Genomic DNA, 21,342 nt, shown 5'->3' with positions numbered 1-21,342 from the left:
GAGCGATAGCTCGGGGTGAGCTATTGTGATCACTCAGCGTCCGGCCGGCCGTCCGTCTGTCTGTCTGTCTGTAAACAATTTGTAAACATCTTCTTCTACTAAACCATTGAGCAAATTTCAACTAAATTTCATGTGGAGCATCCCTAGGTCATGGGACAAAAGAATTGTTAAAAAAAATTTGATCACATAACCAAGATGGCCGCCATGACCATATATGGTAAAAACCTTAAAAAATCTTCTTGTCAGAAACCGCTCATCAGATTTTCAAAATATTTCACAGGGATGACCTTTGCAGGCTCCCCTGAAAAAGGTGTTCAAAGAAATTTGATTCGTCAAAAAACATGGCCGCAGACGCTCGTTGAACTTTGCATGTTTATTCGTTTTTGCCTATTTTGTGAAAACTTTCAAAAATCTTCCACATTTTTTGTCCGATCCTTTCCAAATTTGCACAGTGTCTTTATATCAATGAGGACATGAACCCTACAAAAAATGAGCATTATTGGTCCATGAAGTACAGAATTACCTCCCCTTGAATTGAGAAAATGGTGTTTATGCAATAAAGTCCAAATTTTTCATCCAATTCTTTCCAAACTTGTTTATATATCAGATTAAAGAGAATAAAATTTTCTTTATTATGGTTTTTCTTTCATGAAAATCCATAAAGGATAAGTGTTATTAATCGTTGCTTAATTAATGAACAATGCGAATTATCTGTATTGATTTTTTTCCTGACATGCCGTCCCAGATATTAACCGCTTTCAGCTGTAGACTGTGCATCAATACATCGCTGTGTTATTGACCTGAAAAATTCATACGCAGTCGGCATTAACACCGGTCATCGAGACAAATTACTGATGTGAAAACAAATCGTAAACAAATCGTACATCGTAGAGGATTAAATAAACAATGACATCTGATTAAAGATTGCTGCCGATTTAAATCAATTTGAGTACTTTTTGCGTATATTTGATGCCAAATGGGAAGCTGTGTTTAGTCTTAAGTTGAGAAAAATGGCAACAAGATACTTGCCTGTTGGTAGCTAAAGAAACTTCAGCGTACAGTTTATAATGGGTGGCCATTCCCCGCTGTAGTCTACGGGCGGGTAGTGAACTGGTTGAGAAAAGTGGAAGCTTTGTGGAAAAGCGGTTTGAGAAGTTTGTAAGAAAACCCTGAATTATCAGTCTTGTGGGAAGAAGGCATTGCGTCTCCACGCAGAGGGCCCTTATCACATAAAGAATATAAGAACCATCAAGACCAACCAGGTAGGGTTTTTAACCAGGTTTTCCGAAGGAAAAAACTGGTTATTAGATTGGCGAATGCGGGCGGGCTGGCTGGCTGGCTGGCTGGCGGGCTGGCGGAATAAGCTTGTCCGGGCCATAACTATGTCGTTCATTGTCAGATTTTAAAATCATTTGGCACATTTGTTCACCATCATTGGACGGTGTGTCGCGCGAAATAATTACGTCGATATCTCCAAGGTCAAGGTCACACTTTGAGTTCAAAGGTCAAAAATGGCCATAAATGAGCTTGTCCGAGCCATAACTATGTCGTTCATCGTCAGATTTTAAAATCATTTGGCACATTTGTTCACCATAATTGGACGGTGTGTCGCGCGAAATAATTACGTCGATATCTCCAAGGTCAAGGTCACACTTTGAGTTCAAAGGTCAAAAATGGCCATAAATGAGCTTGTCCTGGCCATAACTATGTCATTCATTGTGAGATTTTAAAATCATTTGGCACATTTGTTCACCATCATGGGACGGTGTGTCCCACGAAAGAATCACGTCAATATCTCCAATGTCAAGGTCGCCACGACTAAAAATATATTTAAAAAAAAAAAAAACTTACAAAGGGGGTTAATTTTTTTTGGTCATTTCAAAAGTTCAGTTTGAGTTTTCTCCCTTTATCAGATTTTTTTTTCACGATGAAAACCTGGTTTTGTGACAATTTTGTCCCTTGTTATTTTTTTAACTAACACCCCGAATTTGGTCGTATTTTCTGTTGCTAAAGTTTACTGTTTAGGTTGTTTTGCATCAAAAATCGGCAAGATAGATCTAGCAAATTTGCCAATTTTTTTTTATTAATAACGTATGATTCATTGATTGTGAGCTTTTAAAACATTTTGACCTTTGAATAAAGCATAAATCAGGAAAAGAATTTTAACAGTAATTGAAAATACGATCAAATACGCCATTTTTGCTGACTGGGACAGGTCTTGTTTAATTAAATAAAATGTTTTATTGTCCCCAACATATGAGCCCAGCAGCAAGAAATGTTGTTTTTTTTACTTTTTGTAAAACAAATATGGGCAACCTACCGTAATCCAAATTCGCCGACACCTTAATTCGACGATGTTCTATTTTTATCGATTAAATGGATGATTATTGTCTTGGAATCATTTCAAAGTAATACAGCCGAGTTTAAAATTATTATTTTGTGCTATTAAACATTCATTATTTCTTAAATTATTTGCTAAATATTGCTTCATGTAACCGTTACATCGTCAAATTTGGGTCACACCAGGATACAATTATTTAGCATTCAAACAACGATTGGGATAAAAACTAGGGGAACCCATGCTGAAATTTTCAATTTTAACTGTTTAGCAGAAGCCACCATACCCAATTTTCTTAGGTGTATGTGGAGGCTTCTGGCAGCATGATTCTGTGAATATAAATGGTAACATTATTTTGATTCTGCATTAATTAAACATGTATTATTGACTTTTTTAAAGTATGTGTGAAAAATATAATTTGTAACCACTGTTACAGGTTTTATCTGGTTCTTCAAAAGCAACACCTGCAGTCGAGTTCACGCCAGACAGAGGGTGCATGTGAATGAATTGCCTTTTGACTAACTTTGTGTTCTTTATCAAATACATGAAGATTTTTAAATTTATGTGTATGTTGTTTTTTTAAGAAAATAGAATCACCAGAACAGGTACAGGCACCCTTTAAATGTGTCGAATCCAGGAGCTTCTGGGGGCCTCTGGCCCCCTTGTCCCCTCGACCCACCGAGGGCCCTGCGGCCCCCTGGCCCCCAGCTTTAAGTTCAGGATTTTCAAAATATCCAACTTTGACCCCTGCAAATGCTTTGCTAAAACTTTGGCTACAGTTTCTAAAATTTGGCTACACAAAATTCCATTTGGCTAAAATGTTGGCCACAGAAATTTTTGGGCAAGAGGAGCCCTGTTTGGATTGTATTTGGGTCATCTGGGGTCAGCAACTAGGCACTAGGTCAAATAATAGAAAAACCTTGTGTAGACTATTGAGGTCACAGTTTTCATCAGATTTTATTGAAATATAGTCAGAATGTTTGTCTTGTTAAAATCTGGATTGGGATTGACTTTGGGTCATCTAGGGTCAAAAACTAGGTCAGATTAAAAAAACAAACTTTTGTAGACAGTAGAGGTCACAGTTTTCATTAAATCTTTATGAAATTTGGCCAGAATATTAATCTTGATGAAATCTGGGTTGGGATCGTATTAGGGTCATCTGGGGTCAAAAACTAGGTCAAATCATAGAAAAACTTTGTGAAGACAATAGAGGTCATAGTTTTCATAAGATCTTAATGAAATATGGTCAGAATGTTTATCTTGATAATATCTGATTTTGGATCGTATATGGGTCATCTGGGGTCAAAAATTAGGTCACCGGGCAAATTCTAGTAAAACCTTGTGTAGATGAAAGAGGTCACAGTTTTCATCACGTCTTAATGAAATTTTGTCAGAATGTATTAATTAATGAAATTTGGCTTGGGATTGTATATGGGTCTAATAAAATTTAAGTTCATGAAGCAAGGTTAGTCAGGTGAGCGATTCAGGGCCATCATGGCCCTCTTGTATTCCTTAAGTATCAAAGCTATTGCTTTCATACTTGCAACACTTACTAACTATCATAAGGTGACTGTGCAGGCAAAGTAATGTAACTCTGACTGGCATTTTGACAGAATTATGTGCCCTTTTTAAACTTAGAAAATTGAAAATTTGGTTAAGTTTTGTGTTTAGGTCCACTTTATTCCTACAGTATCAAAGCTATTGCTTTCATACTTGCAACACTTATTAACTATCATAAGGGGACTGTGCAGGCAAAGTTATGTAACTCTGACTGGCATTTGGACAGAATGATGGGCCCTTTATATACTTAGAAAATTGAAAATTTGGTTAAGTTTTGTGTTTTGGTCCACTTTACCCCTAAAGTATCATAGATATTGCTTTCATACTTGGAACACTCGCAAACTATCATAAGGGTACAGTTAAAGGACAAGTTGCATAACTCTGGATGTCATTTTTACGGAATTATGGCCCTTTTTTGACTTTCAAACTTTGAATATATGGTTAATTTTGTGTTTCGATCCACTTTACTTCTAAAGTATCAAGGCTATTGCTTTCAAACTTCAAATACTTTCATGCTATCATGAGGTTACTGTACCTGGCAAGTTGAATTTTACCTTGACCTTTGAATGACCTTGACTCTCAAGGTCAAATTATTAAATTTTGCTAAAATTGCCATAACTTCTTTATTAATGATTAGATTTGATTGATACTTTGACAAAACTACTCTTACCTGACATACCACAATAGACTCCACCCAAACCATCCCCCAAATCCCCCCTCCTCCCCCCCCCAACCCCCCCGAATCCCCCCTCCCCCCCTAATTTTTTTTTTTTTTTTTTTTTAAGATCATCTCACAAATGACCACCACGCCCTCACACTATACCCCCCCACCCACCCCCATTTTTTTTTTTTTGAAACGGTTAAAAAACACAAATATTTATTTTTATTATTTTATGTTTGAAATACCGTCCAACCATCGCACCCAAGAATCCCCCCACCCCCCCCCTCCCACCCCTCCCCCTCAGAATCCCCCCCCCTAATTTTTTTTTATTTTATTTTTTTTTTTTTTAAGATCATCTCACAAATGACCACCACACCCTCACACTATATCCCCCCCCCCCCCCATACCCCACCCCCCCCCCCCCAGATTTTTGTTTTTTTTGAAACGGTTAAAAAACACAAAGATTTATTTTTATTATTTTATGTTTGAAATACCGTCCAACCATCGCACCCAAGAATTCCCCATACACCCACCCCACCACCCCCCCCCCCCCCCCCGAAAAAAAAATTTGTTTTTTTTAGGGATGCAAGAGGTTAACCGGTTAATCTACCGAAACGACCAGTTAACCGGTTACATTTTCAGGAAAAGGTTAACCTGGAAAAGATATGTTATTATGTTTTTTCAGTGAATATTTCGTACGATTTTACATTTTTCGCGTGACATACTGCCAACTTGCGCGGGCGACTAGTTAAAATAATATGCCCCACCATCGACTGTAATAAATAACGTGTCAACAGTCAAAGTAATCAAGCAATTAATCAATACCTTTGTGATAACAAATAAGGGGTACGTTTTGATAACTGACACTACTGGTCTTTTGACTCGCTAAAATTTAACTAGCGAACTGCGGTGAGTGAGAGCTTATAGCGAAGACGTAATTGACACGTTCATTGAACTCGCAATAAAAAAACAGTTGAGACATTGGACAGCTTATTTTGATGTTTTGTTAACCAATATCCAACACTGATTGCTCGCGAAAATACCGTGTTTATAAGTAACAATTTATCACGAATTAAATTCGTAGTTAAAATCTTGACGAGTTAATGTTGTTTTTCTATATCAAAAATTAATATCATAATGATAATTTACGTCCAATGATTCCACCATTACCGTCCGATGCAAGTTCTATTTAAGAAAGCAAATCATTAACTATTTAAATAATTAAACATCAATAAAAAATATTAAAAATTAATTAACCAGTTAAATTTAGTATTTGTGTAATTGCGTAAAATGTGCGCGCTATGGTACGTCGACAAACATGCGTAACTATCAGTTTTTAAATCAAAATACTTAGTTACTTGCTATTACATAAATGTACTGATTAGATTAAATATAAAACTTACATTTCGTTCAAAATTAATTTTATGTGTGTCCTTTATTTTACGCACATTTTTTATTGTATAATGAAAATCAAACGATACTACTTCGGCTACAAACGCTAAAATGCAAGCAACAAAATATGCAATTAGCGAATAAGAATAGATGCGGATTCGTTGAACGCACATGACCCACTTTACATCAAATCAAAAGGGAAAAACATTTCTTTATTGAGCCAATTTGAGTTTCAAAAATTATAACAGAATGAACAAAGAAACACACCATTTTTGTGAGCGATACGGCGCGAAGGTAATATAAGCGGCCAACCCAAAAATAAGTTAATAATACGTTAAAATGAACATTGTGTAGGTCTTTATTTTTTTACTCTTATGCATTTACGCAGGAAAACTAAACAAAATATATAGCATATGTTTACAAAATTATGAAAATATCTTTTATAATTCATTTTCTATGCGAAACTGGATTGTTATCAACGCAAGCGATTACAAATTTGAAATTACTTTTGTTTCTACAGAGCGGTATGACATATTTTACGTACTCTAAATGATTTTAACTACTTTAGGCGTTTCGATTAACCGGTTAATAACTGGTTACGGAAAAAGGTTAACCGGTTAATCATTTGTGTAACCTCTTGCATCACTAGTTTTTTTGCATTTTTTTTCCGCATTTTTGGAAAATAATGTAATAAATGTCCACACCGGCCCACACTATACACCCCTCTTCACTCCACCCCTCCCTCCTTTGTGATTGAAAATGAGAGTCCCTTCACCTTTAAAAAGAAAATAGATGAGCGGTCTGCACCCACAAGGCGGTGCTCTTGTTTTAAATGGTGTTTAATTACTTTTTAACAAAATCTTAAAATCTGGAATAGTTTTAAATAATTATAATTACAAAGAAAAGGTATACAAAGAGTAACTGCCCTTTGATTCGAACCTGGGACCTCAAGAAGGAAAAGCTAACATGCAGAACATTATACCAAACATATGCCAAAAACATTTCACTCGTTTTTTATCATCACTACACGACATATGAAAAACACATTGCAAACATATATTATCGTTCTTAACTAACATATTCCATAACATTTCCGAAATTAACCATCATCACTACTCAACATGTGCCAAAAACATTTAACAGATTAATTATCAGCATCACCATACAAAGGGGCAAATAAATTACCTATTTATAATCAGCACTACCGTATTTGTGTCGAAAAATTTCATGCATTTTATTGTTATTTATATTTAGCATTATGGGACGTGCGCCAAAAATAAAGGGTCAACCTAAGAAGTTGAAGCAGGAGAAGATAACTGACCACGTGACGGTGAAAAAACGCAAGGTGGACCGCTTTAAGGGGATGCCTGAGGAGGAGGTTGCCAAGAGACTGCTGCCTGACCACCTGGCCCCGAATCTTGACATTGTCATTGTAAGATAACCTTTGTCAATATGATATGTAGCAAATGTTTTCGTTTACTCAGTAAAGGTTTCTTTTTTTGAAATAGTTTTGCCATTGAGGCACAAAATCCTTGCCAATTTTGCCATGAGATGCAGCAAAAATTTCAATCAAAATATGACCTTGTTTTAAATTAGTCTTTTTATCTATCACATGACATGTCAGTAATTTTATTATCCCCAGCCAAAGATGGAGGGATATAGAATAGGTGTTGTCACTCTGTCACAAACTTTTCAAGGCTATATCTCAGAAACCGTATAACTTCAAACTTCATGGATGTATACTAGATATCAATGAGGAAAAGTGCCATGCACAAGGACCATAACCCAACTCTTTTTTAAATAAGAGTTATTTTCCTTTGTTTTTTTGTGTGATGTAACTTTTCAGGTCTATATCTCAGATACCATTCAAGATTTCAACATGAAACTTCATTTATGTATTAATATCAATGAGGAGAAGTGCCATGCACAAGAACCAAAACCCTATACATTCTTTAATAAGAGTTACAGGCCTTTTCCGCCCTATGCCACGGGTCCAAAATTCCGCCCCATTCCCAATGCAAATCTGGTTGTTTTTCCCAATTGAAAAAAAATTCCCAATTCCCACCAAAAACAAAATTTTTTTTTTTTAAACCTTTAGGCCACTCCAAATTTATTTGCTGGGTACGGATTAAAAAAAACGTTGAAGAGGCGAGCGAAAAAATTATTTTTTTTGAAAACAGGAAAATTATAGAGCGAGCGAAGAGCGAAGAACAAAAAAAAAAAAAAACATTGCGATAGAAAATATTGCATTATCAACAGATACAGGTTTAAACAGCTATATTTTACATTCAAATCAATTCTTATACAAAGAATATATATCGACCTCATATTCATAGGAGTAAGTAGCATATGACATTTGACCACAAAATATACATGTAAACCATATGATTGAAGTGAGGGACCATGTTTACCTAGTGCTGCTTCTATTTGTTTGAAGTTTTAAACAGTGAAAGCTGTGAAAAGGTATACCATGTTGCAAGCTGTGAAAAGGTATACCATGTTGCAATAGCACTTGAAGAGGGACAATCATCAAAATGATAATGACAGACAGTCGGCCAAAGGCCATGCATATAATAAATTGTTGCTACCTTATTTTAAAAGGGGCCTATCGATGGCTAGTACGGTATTGTATTTTCCTGAAATAAATGTATACATTATAAAAAACTTATTTAATATTTCTGTAATACACAGACCTAGCTGTAAAACATGTTCCGTCAACCATGTATTTTAAAAATGATAAAACATTGCCCCTGTGAAACTTTTAGAACAAGCATTTAATGATTTTATGTTTATTTTTTGTTCACTTAAAATTGTGTATATGAAAAATTTTCAAACATATAAACAATACCGTCCATATGCCCATTTAATGAAAAAAAGTATTAAAACAAAACTTACGTCATGTTTCCCGATGTTGTTTGAAATTGAACATGTTTCAACGGTATTTGCTGATAGATGCATGTTAGAACGTAAACAAACACATTCAACTAAGTCACAGAGCGTAAAAGATGTGTTTATATTTTTAAGGGTTGGCTGCAGGAACTTTTCACCGCATTTGTTAAAATGGACACGACAGCGAAACATGTACTGCTCGCGCTTTCAAATTTGTATAAACTATGCTCCTGGGGTCAAATTTGACCCCGCCCTGGGGGTCACAAAATTGAAAATTTGCTTATATAAGGCCTATTTTGTGAAAACTTTCAAAATCTTCTCGTCCATAACCATTGGGCCTAGGGTTATCAAATTGGGTATGTAGAGTCATCTAATAGTTCTCTACCAAATTTCTTCAAATTATGCCCCTGGGGTCAAATTTGACCCTGCCCCGGGGGTCAGAAAAATTGAACAAATGCTTATGTAAAGCCTATTTTGTGCAAACTTAAAAAAAAATCCTGTCCATAACCGTAAGGCCTAGGGCTACCAAATTCGGTATGTAGTGACATGCAATAGTTCTCTACTTAGTTTGTTCAAATTATGCCCCTTGGGTCAAATTTGACCCTGCCCTGGGGGTCACAAAAATGAACATATGCTAAATATATCCGCGTTCCACGAAGTCTCTCCGCATTTTACACTGGTAGATTCTGCCTAAGCATTTATAAAACGAGCGAAATAATTGGTTGTCGTTTGCCAATCTTCCAATTAAAATCGGTTTCATAAAATGTGTTTGGTATTTCGTATGCAAATGGCGCCGTTGTGATGCGAAAATTAATATTATTGAAATGACAAATATCAATAGAATTAACGACTGACATCATTTAGTTTGATTGGAATAATGAAATGTGTTTGTCACCGAAAAAGACTACGTTTTAGATACAAGAAACACATATTTTGTTTAGAAATGTGCACAGTGATTTTGTGTCACGGAAACCAGTGTTTCTGTTTGCAAATTGGGAGTTCAGTCTACTCGCGATGTAAAACAATTTAGAAGAGGGTCTTTTGAACATGGAAATAGACAACATGATTTGATTTTTATGAAAGTGGATCTGTGTATAATTAGATTCATATGCATATTCTGCTTTATTATGTTTGTCACACTGTTCAGTTAATTGAAATAGCATTGAACTAAAGATGTGAAATGCAAGATATTGAAAGGTAAACAAATTATATATATTAATTTAACTCAGTTTAATACATCATTAACACAAGAAGAACACTCAAGTGTATTTGTTAATATTTAGTTCATTAACCTTGTTTGTATATAACATTTTATTTAAAAAAATTGTATTGTTTTGTTTGTTTTCACCAAATGGTTAGTATTATTCTTTTACGTTAACATTCTCAAAATTCGTGTTTTATTATAGACCCTATTTATCAAAAAAAAATTGAATGACATCATTTTATGATTTATAAACAAATTGCAAAAAATATTTGTTCAAGATAAACTTACCGTATACTTTCGCTTGTAAGACGCATTTTTAAGACTCAAATTAATAAGTTACAGTTGGGGTCCCGTCTTATAAGCGAGATACTGGTGAAAATAAACAAAAAAATTCAAAATATCGAGTTTACTAGGCTTATGCTAGCCAAGTTGTTTTGAATCATCGCGGCAGCCATTTGCATTTTCTCTAAAGTCTGTATTGGCCTGTACCGTGTATTGGAACGCTATGTTCAGTTACCGATTTATTTGTAATAAAATGTATTGGTACTGATTTTGTTGTCTATAATTTTTTATTTGAATTTTGTTATTTTTTTTGGCGTTAGACGTTATATTGTCCGTGATTATTCTTGAAAAGTTTGTATCACCTGATTGTCTGCGCGCGATGTCGTTAAATGTCATATAAATTGGCCATTATAGTATATGTGTGTAAGCGGCAACACGATGCCAACATGCTTAAAACAACAGCATAATCAATTCTCAGTTTGAAACTGTCAATTGTTAAATAAACACGCTGCCAATTAGAAATGCTACTTGACAAGTTTGTATCACCTGATCGTCTTTGTTCCACGTCGTTAATTGTCAATTAAGACATAATTGGCAATTAGGGTATCCTCTGAAATAAGTTACCAGTTTGCAACTGTCAATTGTTAAATAAACACATTTATTCAGACGACCCCCTAATGCCGATGACACCTTATTTATTAGGGGCCATCAACAAGGGGAGCAAAGAGCAACCGACGGGAGCAAAGAGCAACCGCATGCAATTATCCGCATATGGCTTTCTTCTTGACACGTGATTTCGATCTGCGCTTCGGAGTCTATCACACTATGACACGATTGGCTAATTTTATGAAAGTAGGCGTTATACCTATTGTTGATAGACAATGGGCGTAAAATTTGCATAATCTAGCTAATAAAACTTAACGCTTTCAAAATATCTGCCTATTAGTTTTCAATACCTGGCAAACAATACAATTAAGATGACTGATACGATCAATTTTGCTTGTGCATTGATATTGCGAACGTAATATGTTTGCAATTGTTGGGGCAAATGATTAAATACGCAATTGTTAGTTAATTCGATAGTTATTTTTATTGCATGAATAATACTTGAAAATAAATTAAAAGCCACTAATATATCATGAAATAAACAAATATTATTTACTTTGTTGTTTGATTGTTTTATTTTTCAGGCTTGTGTGAATTACTCATTGTATGCAGCGCGAGTTTGAAAAATTCTCAATGTGTTACTAATTGATGATTTTCTTTAACATTTTGCCATTTTTTCGGCCGATGAAAACGGCAAAATTTGACCGCGTCTTACACGCGGGTAAGTCTCAAATCGGACATTATAAAGTCCGAAGTCTGTGTGCGTCTTATAAGCGTCTTATAAGCGCAAGTATACGGTAAAAACAAATTGTTACATTGAAATTAAGTGATTTTAATATTCAGTAGCAAAAAAGTAAGGAGAATCCAACTTAAAAAAGATGTTTCTATTAAAAGTATATTCTACCAATGGTGTGAACAATCCCATTGTTTATAACATGACTGCCGCTAAGTCTATTACTAGCAACCTATCAGAGAATAGGTTAGATACCTTATTTCAATATATGGCAATCCTAGTATTTTTCAAAAACAAACATTACAGGTAACCAATGTCAGATGGAAAAAGTAAAGGAAAGTTAGGTCAAGCTAATTGTTTGTCATGATATCTCTTTAAACCTCACGCCATATGCAAGTAGTGTTGCCATTATCGCAATATCTTGATGAATTATAATTAAATTTTTTGTCTCATAAACATTTACTTTGTTTAACAAACAACCTCTACAAAGTTATCATTCCTACTGCCTTTCGGCACCTCATGAACCTGAAAAATGTGTAACGTTATGTTTCCTCAGGCAAATATCTTCTTTGTACAATAAACAATTTCTTCACCATCTTAACAATCCTGCTACACTCACTAATGCCTCAAGAATGAATTAAAGTTCAGGTGATCTACATCATTAGGTATTTTGCATATGTCATGAACTATATAAGTAACAGAAACTTTGAAACTTACAAACACTTTTTAGAATTTTGGAAAAAGATTCATGATTGAATGAAGGAACTTTCATTAATCTTGTAGAACATGCGTAGATTTGATCTTCAGCATCTAAAAATATGTGAAATAGAAAGAACGACAATATTTTTGGAGAGATAAATGTACCTACGTTATAAGCAAAGGACCTGTGCGACAATTCCCGAACTTTTTAGTCTGTTTAGTTAACACTGTAGTAACGTTTTCAATATATAAAAAATGCTCACTCTTCCAACTTAAGCGCCCAGTGGGACGAGGGATAGAAAGAGAAAGTCACATTCTTGAGTACATTTCAACCAATGCGCATTGTGATGCTTTTTTCGCATAAAAAACAGTGGAGCGATACAGGGCCACCATGACCCTCTTGTTTTTTTCTTTCACAAATTGAAAAAAAACATGCGCTATGGTTACAGAAGAACACAAAAAATGAGAGCGAGGGGTAAAAAAAATATTTATTTTTTTTCCATTTTGAAAAAATAGGTGCGGCAAATCCGACGACCAACATATAACTTTGGAGTGGCCTTATATATATAAGTAAACCTGATCCAGTGTAGAAAATAGATTGCAGAATTAAACTATCCGTTGCCTTGAATTTGTTTTAAAAACAGTAAAATATGTTAAATTGGTTATTTAAGACTTTCCTTATTTCCTCAAAATCCGGCGTTTCGCACGATTTTTTCACCTCAAAAAAGGCCATGCCCTTTCCCCAAAATAAGATTAATAAACCTGCACTTATCACACATGTTCATAATATTTTGTTAAATTTTAATCATATGTTATCAAAATAGTCGTTATTTTAACATGCGATTGTTTTTCCCAATTGAGTCAGTTTTGCGTTTAATTTTTTTCACAAAATGGGTTTTTTCACATTGTGAAATTCCCAAAATTCCAGTGTGGGGTTTTCCCAAAATGGAGCGGAAAAGGCCTGAGTTATTACCCTTGTTTTTTATGTATAATATAGCTTTTCAGGGCTATAGCTCAGATGTGATACAATATTTCAACATGAAACTTCATGGGTTTGTAGAAATCAATTGGAAGAACCGTCATGCACAAGAACCATAACTCAACACTTTTGTAAATAAGAGTTATTGCTGTTTGTTATTTTCGTATGATATTACTTATCAGGGCTGTATCTCAGATAAGATACATGATTTCAACATGGCTGTATAGAAATCAATGAGGAAAATTGCCTTCCACAAGAACCATAACCCTACACTTTCTTAAATATCAATAAGGAGAATTGCAAAACATAACAAAGCATAAAACATTTTCCCTACATTTAATTATTTGTTTCAAGTTTATATTGTATATCAAGGAATTTGCACCCACCCATAGACAAATGTATTTGGCAGGGGATACATGTATAAATTCAACAAATTTGCTTGTTATCCCCTGCCAGAGGCGGAGGGATATTGTTTTGGCGTTGTCCGTCCGGCTGTCCGTCCGTCCGGCACTTTTGTGTCCGGAGCCATATCTTGGAAGTTCTTTGGTGGATTTCATTTAAACTTGGTATATATATGCATAAGAGGATGATGCACGCCAAATGGCATTGTACAACATCTGTTAAAAACAGACTTATGGCCCTTTGTATCTTGAAAAAATGCTTTTAAGTGTCCAGAGCCATATCTTGGAAGTTCTTTGGCGGATTTCATTTAAACTTGGTATGAGTATATATATGCATAAGAGGATGATGCTCGCCAAATGGCATTGTACACCATCTGTTAAAAACAGACTTGAGGCCCTTTGTATCTTGAAAAAATGCTTTTTACTATAGGCACTTTTGTGTCCGGAGCCATATCTTGGAAGTGCTTTGGCGGATTTCATTTAAACTTGGTATGAGTATATATATGCATAAGAGGATGATGCACGCCAAATGGCATTGTACACCATCTGTTAAAAACAGACTTATGGCCCTTTGTATCTTGAAAAAATGCTTTTTACTATAGGCATTTTTGTGTCCGGAGCCATATCTTGTAAGCGCTTTGGCGGATTTCTTTGAAACTTGGTATATGTAAACGTTGAATGTTTTTGTGGAAAACGCATGACTTATTAATTCACCTAAATAAATTGTGAAGGCTTAAGAACCTTCCTTTGTCTTAGTTTTGTGTTATTGTCCTCCGTCCATCCATCTATCATTATGTTCATCCGTCCAATTTGCACCCATCCTCAAACAAAGCATATGTTGCGGGGGATACCTTGGGCCTTTCAGGCCCTCTTGTTTATCCTGTAGCTATGATACCTTAAAGTTGAGTAGCCATTTTGTAGTTGAATAAATTAGTCTGTTAGTTTTTTTGCCCCCGGTAGGGTGGCATATAGCAGTTGAACTGTCCGTCAGTGTGCCAGTCAGTCCGTCCGTCGGAAAACTTGAACATTGGCCATAACTTTTGCAATATTGAAGATAGCAACTTGATATTTGGCATGCATGTGTATCTCATAAAGCTGCGCAATTTGAGTGTTGATAGGTCAAGGTCATCCTTCAAGGTCAAAAGTAAAAAAACAAAATCCAAGGGAAGTAACAACTTTAAAGGGAGATAATTTCTATTTTATATCATTTGGCAGGTACAGATCATTTTCACAAGGGAAGTAATATTTTTAGCTCCACTGGCCAGAGGCCAGCAGGGCTTATGTCATGGTCCAGTGTCTGTCATGCGTGCGTGCATGCGTGTGTGCGTCCGTGCTTTAAATTTTTTAGCTCATCTGAGCACAACGTGCTCATGGTGAGCTTTTGTGATTGCCTTTTGTTTGTCGTGCGTCGTCAACATTTTGCCTTGTGAACGCTCTAAAGGCCACATTTATTGTCTGTACTTCATGAAATTTGGTCAGAATATTGTCCCATTGATACCTCGACTGAGTTTGAAACTGGGTCATGCTGGGTCAAAAACTAGGTCACTAGGTCAAGAAAAGAAAAACCTTGTGAACACTGTAGAAGTCACTTTGATGCCCAATCTTCATGTAACTTTGTCAAAATGTTTGTCTAAATGATATGTTGGTTGAGTTCAAAAATGGTTCCGGTCAGTTGAAAAACATGGCCGCCAGGGGGCGGGGCAGTATTCCTTGTATGGCTATCGAGAAACCTTGTGAACACTCTAGAAGTCACAATATTTGCCCAATCATCTTGAAACTTGGTCAAAACATTGGTTTCAGTGATATCTCAGAAGAGTTTGAAAATGGTCCAGATCGGTGAAAAAACATGGGCGCCAGGGGGCGGGCAGTTTTCCTCATATGGCTATAGTAAAACCTTGTTAACACTCTAGAGGCCACATTTATTGTCCAATCTTCATGAAATTTGGTCAGAAGATTGATCTGTATGATATCTTGGATGAGTTCGAAATTGTTATGTTTGCTTGAAAAACATGGCTGCCAAGGGGCGGGGCATTTTTCCTAATATGGCTATAGAAAACCTTCTGAACACTCTAGAGGCCACATTTATTGTCCAATCTCCATGAAATTTGGTCAAAAGATTGGTCTCAATGATATTCGTCTTTAAACATCTTCTTCTCCTGAACTACTGGTCCCATTCTGATGAAATTTCTCAGGAATGTTCCTGGGGTGAACCTTTTTCAAATTTGTTCAAATTATGCCCCTGGGATCAAATTTGACCCTGCCCCAGGGGGTCAAAAAATTGAAAATTTGCTTATATAAGGCCTATTTTGTGAAAACTTTAAAAATCTTCTCGTCCATAACCATTGGGCCTAAGGCTACCAAATTTAGTATGTAGTGACATCTTATAGTCCTATACCAAGTTTCTTCAAATTATGCCCCTGGGGTCAAATTTGACCCAGCCCTGGGAGGTCAGAAAATTGAAAATTTGCTTATATAAGGCCTATTTTGTAAAAACTTTTAAAATCTACTCGTCCATAACCATTGGGCCTAGGGCTACAAAATTTGGTATGTATTGACATCTTATAGTCCTTTACCAAGTGTCTTCAAATTATGCCCCTGGGGTCAAATTTGACCCTGCCCCGGGGGGTCAAAAAATTGAAAATTTGCTTATATAAGGACTATTTTGTGAAAACTTTAAAAATCTTTTCGTCCATAACCATTGGGCCTAGGGCTACCAAATGTGGTATGTAGTGACATCTTATAGTCCTCTACCAAGTTTCTTCAAATTATGCCCCTGGGGTCAAATTTGACTCAGCCCGGGAGGTCAAAAAATTGAATATGTGCTTAGATACGACCTATTTTGTGAAAACTTTAAAAATCTTCTTGTCCTTAACCGTATGGCATAAGGCTTCCAAATTTAGTATGTAATAACATCTAATAGTCCTCTACCAAGTTTGTTCAAATTGAGCCCCTGGGATCAAATTTGACCATTACTAAATTGAACATATGCTTATATTGGGCTCATTTTGTGCAAACTTTAAAAACTTCTTGTCCATAACCATTAGGCCTATTTCTACCAAATTCGGTATGTAGTGACATCTAATAGTTCTCTACTTATTTTGTTCAAATTATGCCCCTGGGGACAAATTTGACCCTGCACGGGGGTCACAAAAATAACCATATGCTTAAGTAAGGCCTATTTTGTGCAAACTTTAAAAATCTTCTTGTTCATAATTATAGAGCCTAGGGCTACTAAATTTGGTGTGAAGTGATATCTAAAGTCCTCTACCAAATGTGTTCAAATTATTCCCAGGGACTCAAATTTGACCCTGCACCAGGAGTCACAAAACTGAACATATGAAGTTTACCAGGGGAGATTACTGCGGCCGTGTGGCTGTGACCAACAACAACAACAACATCTTGTAAACATGAGATAAAACCCTGTCATTTAGTGCCATTTTAGATCAGATGGTGACTGCTTACAAAGAAATTAAAGTGAGAAAAATTGTTATGAGTGTTTTTCTTATAAACTGAAAAAAAGTCGGATTTTATTCAAATATGTCGAAAGTGAACATATATCCGAATAAAAAAAATTCGGATGACATGTTAATTTCATGTCTTTTTTGTAGTGTTTTAACCAGTTTAATAATATCTTATTGATTTTAAAAACACAACTTCCATGAACATAATTATTTCAAGAAAAGTCAATATATGATACTGCATGGTAAACTCAAACTTTGTATCCAAGAGAAGGTGTTGGAATTAATGGAGTGCATAGTTCTTAACTATGGTATACGATGCTGTCCAGGTTATCTTGCGCAGTTAAGGGTCAATTGGTTTAAAAACATGTTCTTTTATAAATTCACAACATAATATCTAAATTTATTATGGAAATAATAAATTCATGTGCTTATTAACACAAAAATATCTGATTAATTCAGTGAAGAACTGTCCGATTTGATTTCAAAACAAACATGACTCACCTCATTTTCAAACTATCTCAGTGTCTGGTAATTTTGCGCACTTTTTGTAATGACCTCGTTAAGGAAAATTGTAGACATATGGTGTCCAATTATTGACAAAAAAACATTCCAGAAAAATATTTTTAAAATCGGTTTGTAAAACCATTGAAATTAAATGTTGATTTCTAGTGCAGTTTTTTGTTCACTACAAATCAACACATAAATATAGTCACTAGTAAAAGTGTACAATAAATAAAAAAGTACCTGTATGCGTGAAAAAAAATGTTTATGCATAATGGGTTTGATTTAACCACGAACATGCATCCATAGTTTACAGAAAATATCAAAACTAGGCCATTGCGCATGCGAGATCATAACAAATTGGTTTGACAGAATGGCGGGAAATAATGACTACGGGAAAAAATTGACTATGTCGGTCTGATGCGCTATTTTTTCATGGCCAAAAATACCATAACTGTTCGGAAATTGTGCAATGGAATGCTAAATTACACGTTGGATTTATGAATTCTTAATTTAAAGTATGAAAAAGCTAAAGACAGCAGGGAATTTGTGATCCATTTTGAATTTTTCGTAAGAGGGCCAGTGTTTATGATGTATACGGATGACGCAACCGGTGTTTAAATGTAATGATCGAATTTTATTTTGCATGGATTACATACTTTTTAAATTTGTTAATTATTAAAAATGTGAAATTCCATTTTTCATCACTAAAGAAAGCCAGTTGTCGTGTGCGAGATTCGTAAATGGGAAGTGCGCAAGATTACCGGACGCGCAAGATTACCGGACTTAACTGTATGTATGCTGCTTTTTAACAATTAATGATTCATTATTCCATTTGTGAATCGCGGCTCATGAATTGTGGATATGATTGTCGATTGCTCAACGATCCATATATATTTCGGACCATTTTATAATTTGCTTAATACAAGTTATGAATTGATCTTATGAGTCAAATGTATTACTTAATTAAATACATTTATAAATATAAGAAATAATCTTTAGATTATCATAATATTCTCTAGTTCTGACTACCATAACTTGAAATGTGGCTTTTTATGATTTTTGACTGGCGCGACTTTATAGTTATGAACCAACCCCATTAGGAAAGTCAGCCAGAAATTCCCGAAAAGATGACAGTTAACAAAGACCTGTCCAAAACAGCTTTTAAATGCAGTTATTGGCCCAAATCAACCACTTGATCGGAAAGATTGACATTTTTCACATTTAACTGATATATTCTTTCACAAACTACTATCTTAAACATTTAAAATTAAACTTTTCTGCTCTTACATATCGAGAAAAACAGCGATGTGACAGACTTTCTTGAAATGCGAATCTCCTGTGATTTCATGGTCATATAAAGTTATTTCTATTTTTAGTAACATACCATGTGCTCAAGTGTTTTCAAATTCAGAATGACATTTCTCGGTATTTTAGATTATTCTGGCTTGTTTTGTAAACAAATTGTAGTGTATTTAAAACTACCTGATTCACACTGAAATCAGTCGTATAATCCACCAGACGTAAGTTGTTAATCACAAATAATAGATTTCAGAAAACGAAAGTATTGTTTACAATTTCAGCATAAAATGTCAAGGTCGATCCGAAAGTATCCAAATGAAAACTCGTCATGTGACAAAGCGACAATAGTGTCAAATTTGTGAATTTCAGACTGATGAGAGTTATTTTCATCTGTTGTAAGATGCATTTTAACATTTGAACCTTAAAATATTCCCCATTGCAGTAATTTATATTTATTCACCAATATGTGTAGAAATGTATCCAAGAAAATGAGCTTTCTTTTATTTATAGCGTGACATAAATATGTTACAACTTTGGTTGACTTTGGATACGGGGTTGGCTTCAGCGTACAGGTCTGTCAATACTATATGAACTGTATGCTGAAGTTTCTTTAGCTAAATAATCTCAGGCCTGTTGGTCTTAGGAATGTGTGGGTTGTAAAATATATTTTGAGATGATTCTTTACAAAGAAAGATGCTAATATTGTATTTGTTATAAATGTGTGAAAGGCTCTAAGAAGGAACCAGAGATTATTAACCCTTTACCATACACTAACAGGATTTTACGGGTTTGTAGCTGACAACTTTATAAATAATTGTGATAAAAGGTGAAATTGCTCAAGATGAGCAATTTCTCCTTTTTAGCCGGATTTTTTTCGAAAAAATCTCGGCTTATAGATTGATGTTGTCGGGCGGGCGGGGGGGGCGGGCGGGGTGGCGGCGTGCTCGAAAATGTTAAAGTTCTTATTTCATGGTATAACTTTGGTATGCTTGGACCTAGAGTCTTCAAACTTGACATGAAGGTTGGCCAGGATTAACAGATGACCACTGGTCATTTCAAGGTCATTCATTTGAAGGTCAAGGTCACTGTGACCTTCAATATAAAAAATGTTAAAGTTCTTATAACTTTGGTATGCTTGGACCTAGAGTCTTGAAACTTGACATGAAGGTTGGCCATAACTAGTTAGTAACCACTGGTCATTTCAAGGTCATTCATTTGAAGGTCAAGGTCACTGTGACCTTGAATGTAAAAATGTTAAAGTTCTTATTTCATGGTATAACTTTGGTATGCTTGGACCTAGAGTCTTCAAACTTGACATGAAGGTTGGCCAGGATTAACAGATGACCACTGGTCATTTCAAGGTCATTCATTTGAAGGTGAAGGTCACTGTGACCTTCAATATAAAAATGTTAAAGTTGTTATAACTTTGGTATGCTTGGACCTAGAGTCTTGAAACTTGACATGAAGGTTGGCCAGAACTAGTAAGTAACCACTGGACATTTCAAGGTCATTCATTTGAAGGTCAAGGTCACTGTGACCTTGAATGTAAAAATGTTAAAGTTGTTATAACTTTGGTATGCTTGGACCTAGAGTCTTGAAACTTGACATGAAGGTTGGCCAGAACTAGTAAGTAACCACTGGACATTTCAAGGTCATTCATTTGAAGGTCAAGGTCACTGTGACCTTGAATGTAAAAATGTTAAAGTTCTTATTTCATGTTATAACTTTGGTATGCTTGTACCTAGAGTCTTCAAACTTGAAATAAAGATTGGCCAGTACTAGAAGATGACCACTGGTCATTTCAATGTCATTCATTTGAAGGTCAAGGTCACTGTGACCTTAAATGTTAAAATGTTAAAATTGTTATAACTTTGGTATGCTTGGACATAGAGTCTTCAAACTTGACATGAAGGTTTGCAAGCACACTTAGATGACCACTGGTCATTTCAAGGTCATTCATTCTAAGGTCAAGGTCACTGTGACCTTGAATGTAAAAATGTTAAAGTTCTTATAACTTTGGTAGGTAAAAATGTTAAAGTTCTTATTCCATGTTATAACTGGTATGCTTGTACCTAGAGTCTTCAAACTTGACATAAAGGTTGGCCAGTACTAGAAGATCACCACTGCTCATTTCAATGTCATTCATTTGAAGGTCAAGGTCACTGTGACCTTCAATGTTAAAATGTTAAAATTGTTATAACTTTGGTATGCTTGGACTTTCCTGTCATTTAAATCAAAAATCCGGCTTCAATGCGGTCATCTCCGACCGCGGAACTCTTGTATCACAATTATTTCAGAATATCCTACCTGATCATTTCCTTCATATTCCATTAC

The 21,342-nt window shown here is 35.3% G+C and overlaps 1 protein-coding gene across 3 annotated transcripts in view; it reads left to right on the top strand.

Moving 5' to 3' along the window:
• The window catches only part of LOC127858140 (uncharacterized), a 55,552-nt gene that overhangs the window by 21,289 nt on the left and 12,921 nt on the right, over positions 1–21,342 (top strand). For 2 of the 3 annotated variants that reach the window (XM_052395107.1, XM_052395111.1), the window contains exon 3: positions 7,206–7,383. In XM_052395107.1, the coding sequence (XP_052251067.1) occupies positions 7,206–7,383 (178 nt within the window). Of the gene's footprint in view, positions 1–7,205; positions 7,384–17,132; positions 17,219–21,342 lie in introns of those variants that run through there. The other variant, XM_052395121.1, reaches the window with a different exon arrangement.

Source organism: Dreissena polymorpha, chromosome 1 (genome assembly GCF_020536995.1).
Source record: "Dreissena polymorpha isolate Duluth1 chromosome 1, UMN_Dpol_1.0, whole genome shotgun sequence".
Lineage (NCBI taxonomy): Eukaryota > Metazoa > Mollusca > Bivalvia > Myida > Dreissenidae > Dreissena > Dreissena polymorpha.
This window is presented reverse-complemented; position numbering and strand designations above follow the sequence as displayed.